General features: G+C 38.6%; 2 protein-coding genes across 8 annotated transcripts in view; one reads left to right on the forward strand and one right to left on the reverse strand.

Moving 5' to 3' along the window:
• Nucleotides 1-16,764, forward strand: part of dnah9 (dynein, axonemal, heavy chain 9) — a 193,444-nt gene extending 176,680 nt beyond the window's left edge. For both annotated transcript variants that reach the window (XM_072666671.1, XM_072666673.1), the window contains one exon: nucleotides 16,536-16,764. In XM_072666671.1, coding sequence (XP_072522772.1) covers nucleotides 16,536-16,609 — 74 coding nt within the window. In that variant the 3' untranslated portion in view covers nucleotides 16,610-16,764. The remainder of the gene's footprint in view (nucleotides 1-16,535) is intronic.
• The window catches only part of shisa6 (shisa family member 6), a 79,312-nt gene that overhangs the window by 30,236 nt on the left and 31,741 nt on the right, over nucleotides 1-17,335 (reverse strand). The window lies entirely within an intron of this gene.

A 17,335-nucleotide genomic window follows, 5' to 3' on the forward strand; every position in this document is an offset into this window, starting at 1 on the left:
AAAAAAAGATAAAAACGTGACAGCATACACGGCCAGCCAAAAGTTTACCATTCTTTTTTGCAATTTTATATACAATGAAAGTACTATGTGGGTTTAAATGTTATAATCGATGTGGCAAGTGTTATACAAATATACTTACCTATACACAAATATAATTATCTATAAATTCACATTTTTGAAGTGCCTTAAAAAATCTCCACTTCTAAAATGTGATAAAATTTGTCTTTTTCTTAGTTTTAGAATCTCCTACAGCTCTGTTCAACCTCTAGGGATGCACTTGACTTTCCTTCAAATATCTGGAAAAGATAAATAGGCTGATACATAAACATTTAAACATTTTGTTTTATATAATCGACATGCTAACAGCTTTTCTCCAGAGAGCACACTTTGCACATTAAATACACTCTGAGAAAGTGCTGTAAATTCACAGCAGAACTTCTCCAGTAATCGAATGCATTAATATACAGCAGATTGCTGTAAAAATGGTGCATTCTGGGAGATACAGATCAAGAGGTTAAAAATGTCAGATTTTGCAGTAATTAGCTGTTATTTGCACAGCATGCTGGGAAAAAGGGCAGGACTTTGTGGAGTCTTGAGCAGCCTGTCTCTGAATATTGCAATAATAGTGTGGCATTAAAACACACCTGGTTACTGTCAGCTTTACAGGCTTAAAGAGCAGCAGGAGAATGCATGTTACTGTTAGCATGTCTTAAGCACAAGCAGTGCTTAAACGGTTTGTCGTTTCACTATATAAAAAAATTATACAAAGTTATAAAGAGCTGAAATTCTTCAGTGTGTAATATTTCTCTAGCTACTGTAGCAACTATAAGGTTGATGTACAGTAAAGTATATGGGTGGGGACTCAGTTGCCTGTATTTTACTGTAATTCTAGTATATACAGTAACTATTGTAATATATAATTACAATTATGGTTCTGTAAATAGGAATTAAAATGTAAAATTGACAACTGTATCCCTTTTCTGTGGCTGGGAACTTTACAGTCCCCCCTGTCTTGTGCCCAATAACTCCACTCTGTGCTATTGATACACATTTGCATAATAGTACAAATGTTGGCATCACTCTGTATCTACTGCAAACAATATTTTGCAACAATATCCTTTAGTTTATGTCTATTCTTTTGAAAAATCATCAGCAGTCTGTGTACCCGTTTATCATATTACATGGCGTACACACACATGCACAAAAGTGTTGTGTGTGTAACATACTTGTTGAAGTAAAGGGGTTCTGATTGTGTAGGGCTACAAATGCAGTATTTATACATACTCTCCTGTCCTCTAGAATACAATAAACACATCAGGAAATACTAAAATACCAGTCTGACACAGATCAATTGATAGATAAGTAAGATACTTGGAAGCTGTAAATAAAAACCAATAAAGGTCAATATCAACAAAGGAATATCTGCATTGGACCAATATTTCAAGCCAAAACAAATCATGGACAAAAATACTGCTGCACATACAGGGAGTCTCATTCCAAAGATTTTTACTCTGTATCTTACTTAAAAACACAATAATGGGATCGACTGAAAGGGAGATCTGGTGTATGTCTAAGTAAGAAATACACTACACACACACACACACACACAAACGCACCTACTCATTCACTGCTTCTTCCAAAATCAACTGTCTCTATTGTCCGTGGAAGGCTTTCTACTAGATTTTTGAGCATTGCTGTGAGGATCTGATTGCATTCAGCAACAAGAGCATCAGTGAGGTCAGGATGTTGGATGATCACCACCCCACCTCATCCTCAACTCCCCAATGCAACACCATCCATCATTCCACTGCTCCACAGCTCAATGTTAGGGGCTCTATACCACTCTAGCCCCGCCTGGCATTAGGCAATGGGTTGATGTGCATCTGCTCCAGAGAGTCCTATACAATTGGTAATACTCCTCAACACAGAAAAGACAAGCAGTGTGTGTGTGCATTTGCACATCTGTGTCAGCAATGGGTCCAACTTAAAGTAGCTGAATTCATTCATTAGAAGGGGTCTCCACAAACATTTGGACATTTAGTGTAATCGTCAATCACCAAGCTTATCATTTCTGAAGATAATTCCACTTTTAAGGCTTAATCATTCTCTCCAATAGTGAAGAAAGATCAATGTCAAATACAAAACAGTAAAAAATGAGCATCATCTTAAAGAGTTGAAGTTAAAGAGGTGTTAAAATGCCCACAATATCACTTTTTGCCAGACAGGGAACCATCCCCATGCGAAAATATGAGACACTTATCTGACAAGTTACGTAAAGCAATTTCCACTCCGGCACAATAACACTAGATAGAGTTTGTTTTTGTTTTTTCTTTTGCTATTTTCAGTGCTCCTATTCCGGCGTCTAATCAAATCCAGGAGGAAGTGCAATTCTTGTAATTGCATTTCATCATTACATGACACCACAAAGAAGATGGAGCAGCGGAAAACAAGAGTCACAGAGCAGAGGCTTGGCCCAATAGGGGGCTTCACTGAGCCCAGCTAAGTCACAGTCATGATTAAATTACCGTCCGGCTGGCTGAACACAAGGCATATAAATATAGAAAGTGATGTTTGGAGAGAAAAGGGCCCATGAATATGTAAAAAGCTGTTTCCACAAAAGAGGGGAACATCAAATCACATCTTGACATAGTTATTGAAAGATGCAATTTTCCAATTTCTGATGGCCTTTTCTTGAACAAAAGGATCCAGACAAAGGAGTTGCTTAAATATTTATTTTTTGCTCTCTCACAAACTGTTGCTCTGTTACTTCCAGTCTCTTGTGATTTGGGGGAAATTGGCAACAGGAAAAAATCAAGCCCACAATCATCCCAAACCACAGCAGTCTAATTCTTGTTGCTGTGCAGTTTCCAGTGCCTTTGTTAGATCTGATAACATGGGCTACTTTAATATTGGCCTGCTATTACATATTTCAAAACAATGCAGGTTCTCAGCTTTCGGTCTCAAAGTCTCTTGGAGCGTTACTGTGTTATACTGTATGTAACACTACAGAAAACAGCAAAGTGGCTGCTTGGAAAAAAAAATGCAATCTTACACTTCCAAAAAACACCTTCTTCCTCCAGCTCTGACACACAATAAATTGTGCAGAGTGTTTGATAAGGACTGAGGTTAATGAAACAGCCATTGCCATTCTATGCAGCAAAAGGCAGAAAATATGAGCATGTAAGCTCCCAGAGGCGCAGCAGAAGTCTTTTCAGAAGTTGCACGGCATAGAAGCCATGATTACAAAAGCAATAGGAAGCTAAAGGGAGATAAGCCAAAATCATAATTTAGATAATGACAACAAAAAAAGGGAGTCAAACCAAGACAATGGAATAACTAAGCCGCAACGAACAAATTGAAAACGGCATGAGCTCATGAATGGAGTGGTTGCTTCATCATATAAATAAATAAATAAATAAATGGATAAATCATAAAGAAAATACAAATAAAAACACCACACTAAATGTTACCCACACAGCAAGGACCGTTTTGAGGCCACCAAATTAAAAACAGCCCCTGTCTATCAGCATACCCAACTGTCTATTTATATAATGAAAAATATTTGAACTATATATTTAAATATAGATAAGGGCATGCAATATTTATGTCTGTCATACTGCGAGCCATTTTCCTCCGAAACAGGGAGGCATTACTCACAGTCAAAAGACTTCAGATTCTCCATTTAGATAATGCACTGCTGACTTCTGCTGTCTGTTTGCTGAGGAGAGTTTGCACTGTGCATTGTGTGTCTGCTCAGTCCTGAGGCAAAAAGCATTTTGTTCTAGTCACATTAAGAAACGAGCGACCTGAGCTGCACAATCACAACCAGCAGGGTCACTGTGGGTCTTAACAGCACTCTCAATTTTTATTTAAGTATCAGGACTGTATTTTAAACGAGAACTGGATTAGTTAAAACATCAGCACTGTGACAAACACTGTATTCTGTAAATTATACTATAAAAAGGAACCATGTTTCCAAGTAGAGGTGGGTTATAGGGCAATCAGGATAACTGAGGTTTTGTTTTTCATAATACACAAAATGTACAGTTTGCACATGTCCACTGTAGACACTCACACACTTTAGACACCTGCTGGCATATTTTGCACATTTGTTTCTTCTACTTAATTCTGCCTTTTTGCACTGTTCCTTACCTGCACCTTATTACACTCTACCACAGTCTGCTCAGTTTGCACCATCACTGACTTGTACTTATACTCTACCAGTCAAAGGTTTTAGAACACTCCCATTTTCCATTGTTTTTGTTTACATTTAAGTCCATTGAATAGCCCGCAATGGTACAAAGTCCTGTGACCTCAAATAGTACCAGTAGGTAGACTAAGGTAGACAGTAAACTGCCGGGGCTTTTGAGTAAAATGAACTAAAAACTGAAAAAGGATGCAGATCACGGGGGAAAAAAGGGCCTTTTTAGGAAACCATTTTAGGGAAGTCATTGTATAACACCTTACAGCTAGTCTGTTGCAATATAAGGAAATTAGGCTTTGACAGCTAAATAATTTATAATTTACAACCCCGTTCTCTACATAAAATCAGTGTAGGAACTGTGTTACGACACTCTGCACCACAGTGTTTTGAGGTAATTGAGCATTCAGATTCATTTTATAATGTCTCAAAGAAGACACTTAATAAAGGAATGCATATTGATCTCCTAAAAGTGTTGCTCTGTCCTTTAAGAAATTACAAATGAAGCCAGAATGTTGTGAGGACAGTTTCCTACACCAAAAAGCTCTTTAAAACTAGAGAAAACTAAAGAAGAGGTCTGACAGACTCTCATCCACACCATCATCAGAAGACAGGTCTTTGAGAGTCAACACTTTATGTGATAGGCAGCTCACATGACAACAACTGGAAGCACATCTTAACACTGGACTAAGGCTCGGGTTTGACAGGTGGAGTGGCGATGAGCAAGTCAGTGCTTAAAATGGCAAAACAAGCAAGGCAGGCTTGCGTGGGCCATGGACTACTGAAAAACGGAGGTTGTTCTAAAACTTTTGACCGGTAGAGTATGTTCGCTACTTTGCACTTCTGGTTAGCTTCTGCTTGCTCTATCTTAATAACAAAAGATTTTAATCTAATCTAATGTACTACAATATTTAGCTTTTCTAAAGTCTGAGAATATGCTGGAACAGAAAAAAAGCACCAAACACCACATTTTGCATGAGTAATGCCTATTGAATAAATAAACTCTTTAAGACAGAAACAAGTGGAGGGCCAAAACAACTGATAAAACTTAAAATTAATAAAATGTATCAAATTTGATATCATAAATGGTGGAAAGCTGAAAGATTAATAATTTTTAATCAAAATCGTAACTCTTCTTATCACAGATGTATTGAATTTGAATTAGCAAGCCCAACAGCTTATAAGTCTTAAAAGAAACACTACACAAGTGTAACCTTCCTGCTGATGACCAATCAAAAGCCCCACAAATCATGAATATGCAGAGCATGGCAAGAAAGCACAACTATTATATAACAAGCAGCTTAAACTATATTTCCTCTTTGAATCCTGAGGATCTTTTCATATAGGAATATGTTTGTAGTTTGATAGATATGTGAACCACTAACAAGTTTGGAATTTAAGTAATTAAAAATTAAATCACACTGTAAATTGCAATGACAATAGTGTGCAAAAAAAAAAAAATCACAATTAGATAATTTCCCCAAATTGTTCAGCCCTATAAAGGGGCCACATCCAATTAGCTGCTTGTTACTATACACTGTGGTTGTTACCAGGTTCTGTCTTTGTATGTGTTGTCCAGTGTTACAGGAGGTAATGACAACACTCATCATATACATATACAAAACCTAATCAATAAATCAGCTCTACCTCCGAGTCTCCTACTCTCTTACAGTATATCAACGCCCCATCAGATCCACTTACAGCCCACTGTACGTTTCAACGTAAGCAAGCGGAGGACTAGAGTCCTTGCTGTAGTTTAAGACTAGCTGCTAAGTATTGATCCATGTTGCAAGTGCAGTGATCTGCTGGTCATTATCTTTTCATGTTTGTTAATGGAGAGGAACCATGTCAATCAATACCTGCCCTGCAAACATCTATAAGAGCACCATGGAAACCAACACCGTATGAGCAGCATACCATAATCTCAACTAGGTCAGTGCTGGCATTGCAAATGGCCAATTAGAGTTGCTGGATGGACAGCAGACAGCTTTTATCTTGACTAACAACATCACTACATTTAGAGTTAAAAGGAACTCAATGTTCTAGGTGTATTCAAGAGCAAAAGGAAGCACATTAAAAAGTAACCATGCAGTAGCTTGTGCTCCAGGGCAAGAGCTGCGCTGGCAATCATCTTGATGAAAACGTCAAATGAAATTATAATGGGGGCAAAGGCCAAGACCCACAGTGAAAATTAATTTAATTAATCTACAGGACAGTGGAGGTTTTTTATTTTCAATCAACCCAGATTTTTCAGTTCCAACAACTTTGTTGAAGCCAAATGGCCGATAGTTTTGTGTTCCAAAACGGGGTGGATCACACACAAATGAGTCACGTTTAGCATTTCTTTTCTAATACTTGGTTACATGTCCTCTTGCCCACTTGTCAATCCTGTCAGGTAAAGAATACACTGGTTTCTTGAGACTTTTAGTTGCCAGTTTAGTTCCAGAAGTTCTAGCTAGAGTTTGTTATAGATTGATAATCAGGACAAAGGTCTGGTAAAGTGTCCAGTAATGTATGTTAAACCAGTCACGCATATATGGACCAATAGTGGAACCACTGCCCCATGCAGAGAAAATCAAAGGGTCTTTGATTTCTCATCCATGCAGGAATGAACATACACTGCTATACCAATGACACACACACACACACACACACACACACACACACACACACACTAATATATATATATATATATGTATGTGTGTGTGTGTGTGTGTGTGTGTGTGTGTGTATATAACACTGCTACAGCTACATTCATCTTGGCTGCTGTGAATAAGAGTATGTTACAACAGACAAAAGTATTGGGACAACTGTTCATGCATCGTTTCTTCTGAAATCAAGGGTATTTCAAAAAGTTTATCCTGCTGTTGTTGGAGTAACTGTCTGTACTATCCAGGGAAGGCTTTCCACTAGATTGTCCACAAAGCTAATTGTAAATGTTCACAGTAATTGCTCTTTCTGGTTTAGTCAGAGCGTACCGCAGTGTACTACAGATATATACAGACACATTTTTCTTTTCATTATACTCAGACTTGTCAGATTGTGGTCAGTTGGTCTATGAGTTATGTGAGTAACATATTAGCATATGTCTACATTGTTAGTTCAGACCTTTTTTTTTGCTATGTGAAAATGTGTGAAATTGAGACACCATCGCACTGTTTCGAAATGAATCACTATGGACTTTCGTATTGGACACAAAAAGATAATCTAGTTACTGGTCCTCATTATCAGCCCAGAAATGTCCTAGTTCCCTAGTTCCAAATGCTGTTTGCAAGGTGATAATGGGAAATGCTGGAGGGAAGACTATAAAGACCATAAAAGGTCTGCTCACCTGATAGCATATCTTCAGAAAAACAGAAAACTAACTGTATTAACCCCTTAACGCAGAAAGGCTTATTACACACTGAGGTGTGTTATTCAGTAACTACAGGCACTTCTGTACAGACTGGTGGGGCCATTTCTGGTAATAAGTTTTAATAACACTTTTCTCCAGCCTTTTTAAGGTGTTAAATAGTATCTTTTTTTTAATGTGCTGAAGCCATTGAAGGAAAGGCTGTTGCTTTTATCTAATCTAATAGAACTCCAATTCAACATAGCAGAAATGTAAATTTCTGTTGATGTTTTAGCCACTATGGCAAACTCACATCTGTGCTGTAGTAGGCTATGGTGGCAGTAGATCCCTTTGTGTTTCTCCTTAAAGCCTGATAATAATGAATGGGAAAACCAGGCATGAAAAAAAAGGGTGGGGGATGCTTGCCACTGCTGAAGGGCAGGGTAGGGATCCCCTGCGGTTTCAATAACATATCTCTTTCATGGCAATGAGGACAACGCAGTGATACATGCCTACCATCACACGCACATAAAAACACTCACTATGCTTTCCACATTGCTGAAAGACTGAATACAGGGAAGTGTGTACTTGAACTTTGACTTCATATGACGACATCATGAGCAGCGTGACATGAGATGGAAGGCCCCCTGTAGGGAAGCCTGCATGCCGCTGTGTCAGAAACTAGAGTAAAAGTAGTCTTTTTGCCCTCAGAGGAAAATCCCTTCGTCATGTGAAGAAAAAGAATTCTCATCTTTTACTGAGAGCCCAGGGCAAAAAAAAAAGTCTTTTGAAAGATTCAGTGACACACTGGCCCTCTTGAGACTTAATGACATCATTAAGTTATAGTAGCAGTCAGCTCAAATGAGCTATTTCTCTTCATCTGATAGTGAGCATTTAAAAGGAAAGAATGGGACACAGTCACTAGCAAAGTAAGATATATGAAGACCATTCCTTCAAAGGGACGCTTGGTTCCTTCTTTTTCATTCCTGCTTAGCTGCACTAAAGGCTTACAACACAATACTGATTATACCTACCAACCCATGAAATGCAGAAGCTTCATATTAGCCCTACCAGCAAATAAAGCTGCATTCCTGGCACATCATTCCACTAGCTTTGAAAGACATACCACAGGTTCGGTCAACATAAAAGGGTGCCACTGATGGCTGGTGCTTTGCAGCAGATGATGCATTTCTTACATGCCTGCCCTCCAAGCTGTTTTTCAAAAGGCCCTGGTCATTGCTCACACACAGCCTTCAATATCCATGAGCAACAGTGATAAGCAAAACTGGACCACAGTCAGTAGTAGCACAATCAATATTGAACAGTAGAATATGAATTATGCATCTGTATCTCCGGTCTAAATGTTTTCAACTATTATGTGCAGGCCTTCGCTTGTCGAGACACAGGCTGCAAATGAACAAAGCACTGGTTAAAAATGATAAAATAGTTGGAAGCCATTGTGTTCACAGGATTCATTAACATTTGATGCATGCATATGTAAGCACGTAAAATAAGATATATGGAGCCATTAAATTTCCCTTTAGGAAAAAAAAGCAAAAAGCAGTATCAAGACAGGACCCCGGTGAAAAAGGCCATTTAAAATATGAAATATGCTCATTATGAGCAACTGTTGCTCATTATCTCAAAGCAGCAGACTTTTATTCAGAGCTGGACTGGCATTAGTCTTTTGTGAGGTTTCTTTTTCAAGCCCCATTTCATCAACCAGACAATCATCAAACACGTAAGAAAACTGACAGTGCCCAATTTTCAAAAGGCCACCCTTTAGCTATGTTTTGTTCTGGGTCAGTCAAGTTTCATGGTCAAATTCTTTTACAACTCATTAGAAGACATTAGTCATGCCCTACTAATTTACTGATATAAAATCCCTCAGTGAACCTTTTATATCATCCTCTTTTCTATTGATATTTATCAACAACTTTGCAAAAGTAATGTTGGGACGGGGGGCTAATGTCAATTCATTTCACATTACATGTTGAATTTTAGACATACAGCCATGCACAAATGTATTTGCCAGTCACAACAATTGTTCTACTGTAAAAAAAAAAAAAAAAAAAAAAAAAAAGTGTGCTTGTGGTTAAACTGCTAAAAAGGTGGTCACAAATGCTGTATCTGGCTTTGCTGATGCCCAAGACTTTTACACATTGCTGTAAATCTAAATATCTAGGATACAGCATAACATTACAGTAACAGCGGTGTTACTCATCCCACGTTTTAAAGAAATGTGTCAACCACACTGAACTGATAGTGTATCTACTTATTATTTTGAAGATCTAATAATCAGGCTTTTTGTTCTTAAAAAGACCTTTAACAATAGGACTCAATACAGTCATTTAGATTTTTTTATTAGACTCAATAGCTTTAACAGAAAAACCCCCATGTCTAAGAATAACCCCTTACTGAAAGCATTTCATACTTAAAAAAGGCTAACAGCAGTCATTTAGCCCATTTATATTAAAGAGGGCTCTTTATTCACGCTCTTGCAGCACGTCTGTCATTACCATGGCAATGCACCTGCTTCTGGATTCCCTCAGACAAAAGCTGTGGTAGAAACTGACCAGTAGGTTCAGATTTACCTCCTACAACAGAGTAAATCAACACAAACAGGACATGATAAATAAGATCAGACCGGACAGAACAAAAACATGGCGGGCTGACGGAGGTGACCTCGCCTTAGACTCAGGCAGCTGATGTAATGTCCGAGGCGGCAATGAGGAGATATTGTGAAGAAGTTCTGTTCTTAAATGATCAACGGAACCAAAACCAACCTCAGCGTAGTTGTGTCAGATAGCACACAGCAGACTTAAGGTCCTCTCTGTCAATTTTAAAACCAAGTAATCAAGTTAGCCCTTGTGTACTCTTTACATTTCTGTATGCTCCACTTGTCTTAAGGGTCAAAAATGACCCAAAGACATTCTATGCACCCTGCTGGTACAGCTTTCATGGAAGTATGAAGAAAGGCGATGTTACACATTTTCATTTTAGGCTCACTCTAGGAAAGGTTGTTCAATTTCAAGCAAAAAAGATAATTAGCATGTTTTCCCTACTGTTAAACTTTGCGGCGGGTCAATTTTTGACACTTAAGACAACACAAAGGTTAAACCGAGTGGTGATTTTAGCCCTAGTAGAAATGAAATGAAATTCAGTCCAGGAATAAGAGCTGAATTCCGTTGTTGCGGTTTCTGAGCTGTCCTGTTTGTGTTGATTTACTCTGTTGTAGGAGGTAAATCTGAACCTACTGGTCAGTGTTTTCAGATACAAGGTAACCCTATAAGCATCTTAAAGCTATTCTGCTATTGTTGCAACGGAACATTGTATACTTGTGTACTTGTGTGTGAAATAAAATGTATATTAGCATACAGTGGCACCCCGTGGTAAAAGATGACCTGATTTCCTAAAGAAATAGTTCGATAAAACATTCATTTCATCTGTTAGTTAAGGCTACTTTTTATTTCCATCTTTTCCAGTCTCAAAAAAAGTCCGGCACCCTGCATAGTCAGTACTAAGTAGAACCCCTTTGGCAAGTATCACAGCCTGTAAATGCTTTTTGTAGCCAATCTTGTCTGGGAGAGTTTTGCTCATTCTTCCTTTGTAAAAGGCTTCTAGTTCTGAAATTCTTGGACCATCTTGCATGCACTGCTCTTTTGAGCTCAATCCATAGATTTCCAATGATGTTTAGCTCGGGGCTGTGAGAGCCATGGAAAAAACCTTTAGCTTTTGCTCTTATGAGCTCGTCCACTGTGGAATTTGAGGTGTGCTTAGGATCATTATCCTGCTGTAGAAGCAATCAACTTTTCATCTTCAGCCTTTTAAAGGTGGTGTGATGTTTGCCTCCAGAATCCAAATCCATTCTTCCCTATACAAGTGAAATGTTCCTCCATGCTGCAACACAAGCCCAAAGCATGACAGCTGGACTTGTGTTCTTTTGTGAAATTCTGCATCTTTTTTTCTTCAAACATACCTTTGCATGTAGCAGTCATTTTAACTTCTACAGTCCAAAATACACCAGGCCTGTTTAGATGTTCCTCTGAAAGAATGATACTGGTGGTGAAGACACAGAAAAGATTTTCTTCAGATTACTCTGCCATGAAGGCCCTATTTGAGCAGGTGTCACTGCACAGTAGAACAGTGCACCACCACGCTAAAGCCTGCTAAACCTTTACATTTCTAAACACTTAGCTTTTTACACCAAGTGAACTTTTTGACCATGGATGCCCAAACATTTGGATGCCACTGAATAGATTTAAACAGCATTGCAAAATGCAAGACCCACCACAGCATCTTGCAGCATGAGGCTAATCTCCAATTTTCACTTTGACACCATTTCAATCTCGGATTTTTTTTTGTTGTTTTTTTTACATTTTATAGAAATGGTTCATTCATTATTTTTTAAACGCTACAAAATTGGTAGAACATTTAGATGGTTAGACAGCCAAAGCTGTGCAAAGCCTACCCAATTCTTGGGCTATGTCTATTTGGATTATAGCCTAAAGGTATAGTTACTACACACAGTAAAACTAAACAGTTCAACGACTACTTGAATAGCCTCTACAATAAGGTTGGAAAAGGGTCAAAATATTTAGGTTGCACGTGGGATTGAACATGCTGATTCCTTCAAGAGCAGGGCAACACTGACCACTATAGAAAACATCAAGTGATACCTAGAGTTCTAAGGGTTAACTTTAGGAAGGACCAGCAGTTTGAAGGTCATGGCGACTAAGCACCACGTCCAAACATCTACAGGCCACAGACTCAAAATGGACAAAGCAACGAGGCCAGTGGGACAGCACTAAAAGCCTGGGACTTCAGCACATCTGCCCCCAGGGCACCCCCCCCCCCCCCCTCCCATATCTGATGCATGACTGGCTTCCTCAAGTTTAATTAAATATCTTCATGCTTGCCTAGGCTGCTGAATCTTTTGCAGGGACTGGGCTCGGCGGTAACGGTACAAGACTGCAGATAGGATTTCTTTCACGCAGCTGACAAAGCAGTCGCCATGCGCTGGGAGACAGCAGGATCTTACACTCAGAGCGGCTCGTCAGAAGGTTAATACAATTCTAATTACATCCGATCATAACTTCGCTTGTAGTGTTCTGGCTTAAGTGTGCGAGCTTCAAGTGCGGGTTTTGTACCCCTCCCCCCAATCATGTAGAGTGAGGCAGTCACTGAAATGAGAATTGCGATACAGTACAAGATGAATATAGATTTATTTCTCCTTCTTACACTGTACTCTGACTATGAGAAGACTAAGATTCAAGATATAGAAGTTTTATTGTCATATGCACAGTAAATGGGCAGTTTCACTGCGCAATGAAATTCTTGCGTTGCTAGTCCTCCACTGACACACACATAAAGACATAAGTAAAAATTGCTAAAAGCCAAGATAAGTACAACTATAGATGTATAAAGAGGTAACACAAATAGATACCATAAACACTGATGTATGGCACTGTGCAAACAGCATGGCAGTAAACTTAAATGTGCAGTACTGTGCAAAGAGCATTGACAAAGTGCACTGCTCGTTATTGCAAACAGTAGTATGACAGCATGTGTGACAGCTGCAATACATGTAATTAATGTAGTGTGTCTGTATAGTGGAGTATAGTATGAATAAGTAAGTAAGTGAGTAATGAATTAAGATAAAAGCTTATTATCTTATATTATTCAAATGTAGTGATGTAAATTCTAGGGGCAGCAATTTACAAAATGCAGAATTTAATTCACCATATTTATCACTCAAACAGTTTTGTTATTTGTAGGTAGTTTTAATATGATCCTTATTATTTTTTTCTTTTTTGGTATCCAGATATTCATATTCCATTACTACCCAACCTTGGATCCGATATTGACAGTGGTGTCTCAGTTAAATATAAACTGAATACAGAAAAAATAGCATTCAATATTTTACAATGTTGGATCCAACACCCTTAGCTACCACCCAAGATGTATGTATGGCTTGCTAGCATGCAAGTCACAATATAATTATGCAGTAATATATAGGATACAGTGTTATGCCATTCGATAAAAATCATTAATAAAACAAAAAACAAAAAAGTATGTACTTCCCTAGTAATTACATATTTAGTTACATTGTAAATAATGTGAAAAGTAACTTCTCATTTGATTTACCTTAACATGCATCGACAGAACTGACCATGCAAAAAAGACTGGTTTTCCATTTATGTGAAGGTCAAGAAATGATAAAAATGTAGTAAATGTGATTCAAAGCCAAAACTGTGTAATATAATAGGTTTTAATCAAGATCAGAACCTCAAAAAAAAAAAAACATCCCCTCTTCTACTTTTACCCTAAAATCCACATTTTCAATATAACTGATTGAGTGAGATAGGGATGCTAAATAATTCATACTGCATTACAACAGGCTTTTGTTATTGCCTGCTTCTAAAGGTTAAATCACACTTTACATCTCCGTCATTACACATCTTTACTCTGTGGATGTGAATTACACCTTTGCTACACCCATCTATCATAGGACAGAGCAGAGGCATGTTGAAAGTGTGATTGGTGTGCCTCAGGATAACAGCTCACTACATGCCTCCAAGGGTGGTGGGATCTGTTACTGGTTACAAAGTTGTTTAAATGAGCCAGGCGGGATATTAATAGAGCTGGGACAGTCGACAACGCTCTCACAGGAAATAAATCAATATAGTGCCTTTGAGATGTGGTGTGTCGGAGACGCATTCAAAAAAAGCCTGCTTGTGTCGCTGCGAGCTGCTCCAACGCTCACAATGCAAAGTCAGTGCTTATGACAGTGATACATAATGACATTATGCTCCTTCTGCTAACAAAAAGAGACTTTATTAAGATGGCTGCATGCAAAAATCTGCCATACACGCTTGCTATTTTGAATCAGTGGTGTGAATATGTACGCACTGGTCCATGCTGAAAAGGCTGGAGTGCAGATTAGACCGCAGCTGTGGAACTGAGAATGAAAGTGGCACTGTGGCAGGGAGAATCTTTCTCCTCGCTTCTCAGCTGAACTCAGCCCCTCGGGTCAGAGCAGCCGGCAGAGGAGCTGAGCACTCAGGGGAATCAACCTCGCTGCCATGCAGTTTGACATCCAACACCCTCCTCCTACAGCCAGGACACGAGTGTGTGTACCAGCCTCCATTTTATCCACCCCCCCCAAAAAAAACAAAATAAAAACAACAAAAGGCAAAACCAAAGCCGCATTTTACAAATGCAGTGCATCCCAGTGCATTTCCATTTTCATCCCAGTGCATTTCCATTTTCCTAAACTCCAAGACAAAGCATGAAGCCATTTCCCTTCTCTCTGGCTAGACTGCTGGCTGTCAGCAGAGAGCCGGGTGATTGAAGCTGACTGAAGACTGAAGCGCGCAGAGGTCCCTTGCTATTTGCCCCAGACCAGTTGCCTACCCTCCATTCCTGACAATCCTTACACTCCGCACCTTCAAACTACATCTCAGTGTCATCCTGATGCACCAACACTTAGATATTTGATGGGACTGATTCAGCATTACTATTGCTTCTGCAAGTATGGCTTCGTCTGACCAGGAATAACCATTAAACTGTCATACTAAGCTGGCTATTGGCGGAAGGTCTGGTGGGTTTAGCTGTTCGTTGTGGTCAAGAACTGCTTCAGCTGACGATAAATAGCCATGTGATTAGCATGCAGAGTGGCCAACCATGGAAGTTTGGTTTTGTGTGGGCAGGTCAGTCATTGTCCAAATGGGGCTACAACAAAACCTGGCCCACAGAAAGTGCTATACATGTTTATAATGCATTTCTTATTAAATAATAGTATTTTGTTGAACATGCATAATTAAATAATAACTTTATGTAGACAGGTTTTTTCATTTTTTAAATTTGATATCATTATTATTAAAGATATTCACTGAGTGTATAATTAGCCTTTGGTCTGTAGTTAGGAACCTGCTACTGAGCACTGACCTTTACTGAGAGCTGTGAAAATGCTCCAACATGAAATACAGCAAGTTATATACCAGTTACTTTTCATTTTTAATCATTTAATTATGAATGTGTGTCAGCTGCACATATCACAATTTTATAGTGCTTAATGTGGAATTTTTTAAACCTTATAAGCAATGCTTGTTTAGCCACTGCTAGGATAAACAGGATAGGCTACACACAACTGCAAGTGGATTCGAAGCTTGGAACAGACTTTGGTAGCATATTGCTACTTTGTACGTTGTACAGTACAGTTCGGTCATTCAGAAAACACTAGAATTTAAATCTGATGACCCCGGCTTGCTTACGCATTTCTAAAAATGTGCTTGGATGTACAAACAGACGGGAAACTAGGTGTATTCTGCTGTATTTGGGCTTTTGTAGTATTGGTACGACAGCCGGCTATACTCCAATAAAGTTTTGTTGGCGTCTTCTGTAGAGACTCCAACAGGTGGTCGCTTCGAATGACAACACATTTAATTTTTATTACTAAAAAGCAAATAATAAATGTTAAAAATATGCTTTTAATTAAATTCGCAAACGAAAATGTTATATGTACTATATTGAATCTACTATATTGATCTTATGTTTTTGAGTGCAGCGTCTTTGCTGAGAAAGCTGGGATGCTGAGGGCTTTTACTTCTATTTTCTTATATTATTCAAATGTAGTGATGTAAATTCTAGGGGCAGAAATGTACAAAATGCAGAATTTGATTTGATATGAAGGTTAGGAAAATCTCTTCTGGTCCAAACTGGATAATGATTGCTCCATTAAAATAATAAAATACTTTTGGACGACTGTTACTCAATTTAATAAAGAGGAGAAAAACTGCACTGAATGCACTGAAAACTGTTTTATGAAACAGAATAATACATGATGGGTAATAGAATTGTATGGTTTGAGTGTAATGTGTGTACATCTACCTGAAAATGTCAAATGTTTTGGCATAATTCACCATATTTATCACTCACAGTTGTCATTTGTAACTAGTTGTAATATAATCCTTATTATTTTTTTCCTTTTTTGGCATCCAGATATTCATATTCCATTACTACCCAACCTTGGATTCGATAGAGACGGTGGTGTCTCAACTAAATATCAACAATGATCTTATGTTTGAGTGCAGCGTCTATGAATGCAGTTTTAGAAAACATGTGGAAAAAACCCTCAACAGCGGAAGTGGCGATGAAGAGGCTTGATTAGGTGCAGCTATAATTTATAAAACTGCATTAAGTAGAATATATTTGCTTATATATGGTTTTGGTGGGGGGTTTATTTTTTATTTAAACGCAGTTTACAAGTTCAATGTACATGTGTATTACTTTTTGCTCTCCAAGTGAGACGTGGAAATCTTTTTGGAAAGATTCTGAGGCTTCTCCTCTGTCAATCTCTAGCTGTGCTCGCTGTGATGGCTACAACAAAAGCGTGTTTCCCACTGAACTGATATAAAAAGATGTCCGCACACAGTAAAATTCAGATAGCTGGGTACAATTCATATATGCAGTAGCACACAATACATACACTGAGACAGCCTTCCTGACACAAACTCATTTTGACTTGCCGGACAGATAAGCCCCTTCACTGATGTACAAAACCCTCCATCCAATAGCATGCAGTTTTTACCCGCCACGACATACCCCTATGGACCGGAGACAACAGCAAAGCGCTGCCTTTGAGATCCACATTCAAACCACGAAGCACAGCTCTTTCAGCCATATTGTGCCGGTCAGCGGGGTTTCTCTCTCAGGGCCCATCTCTCTCCTCCTCTTTCTTCCATTACCAGCCCATCGAGGGCTTTCCAACACATCCCGTCATCTGAGATACGCTTTCAACC

The sequence above is a fragment of the Salminus brasiliensis genome, chromosome 22 (assembly GCF_030463535.1).
Source record: "Salminus brasiliensis chromosome 22, fSalBra1.hap2, whole genome shotgun sequence".
In the NCBI taxonomy this organism is placed as follows: Eukaryota; Metazoa; Chordata; class Actinopteri; order Characiformes; family Bryconidae; genus Salminus; species Salminus brasiliensis.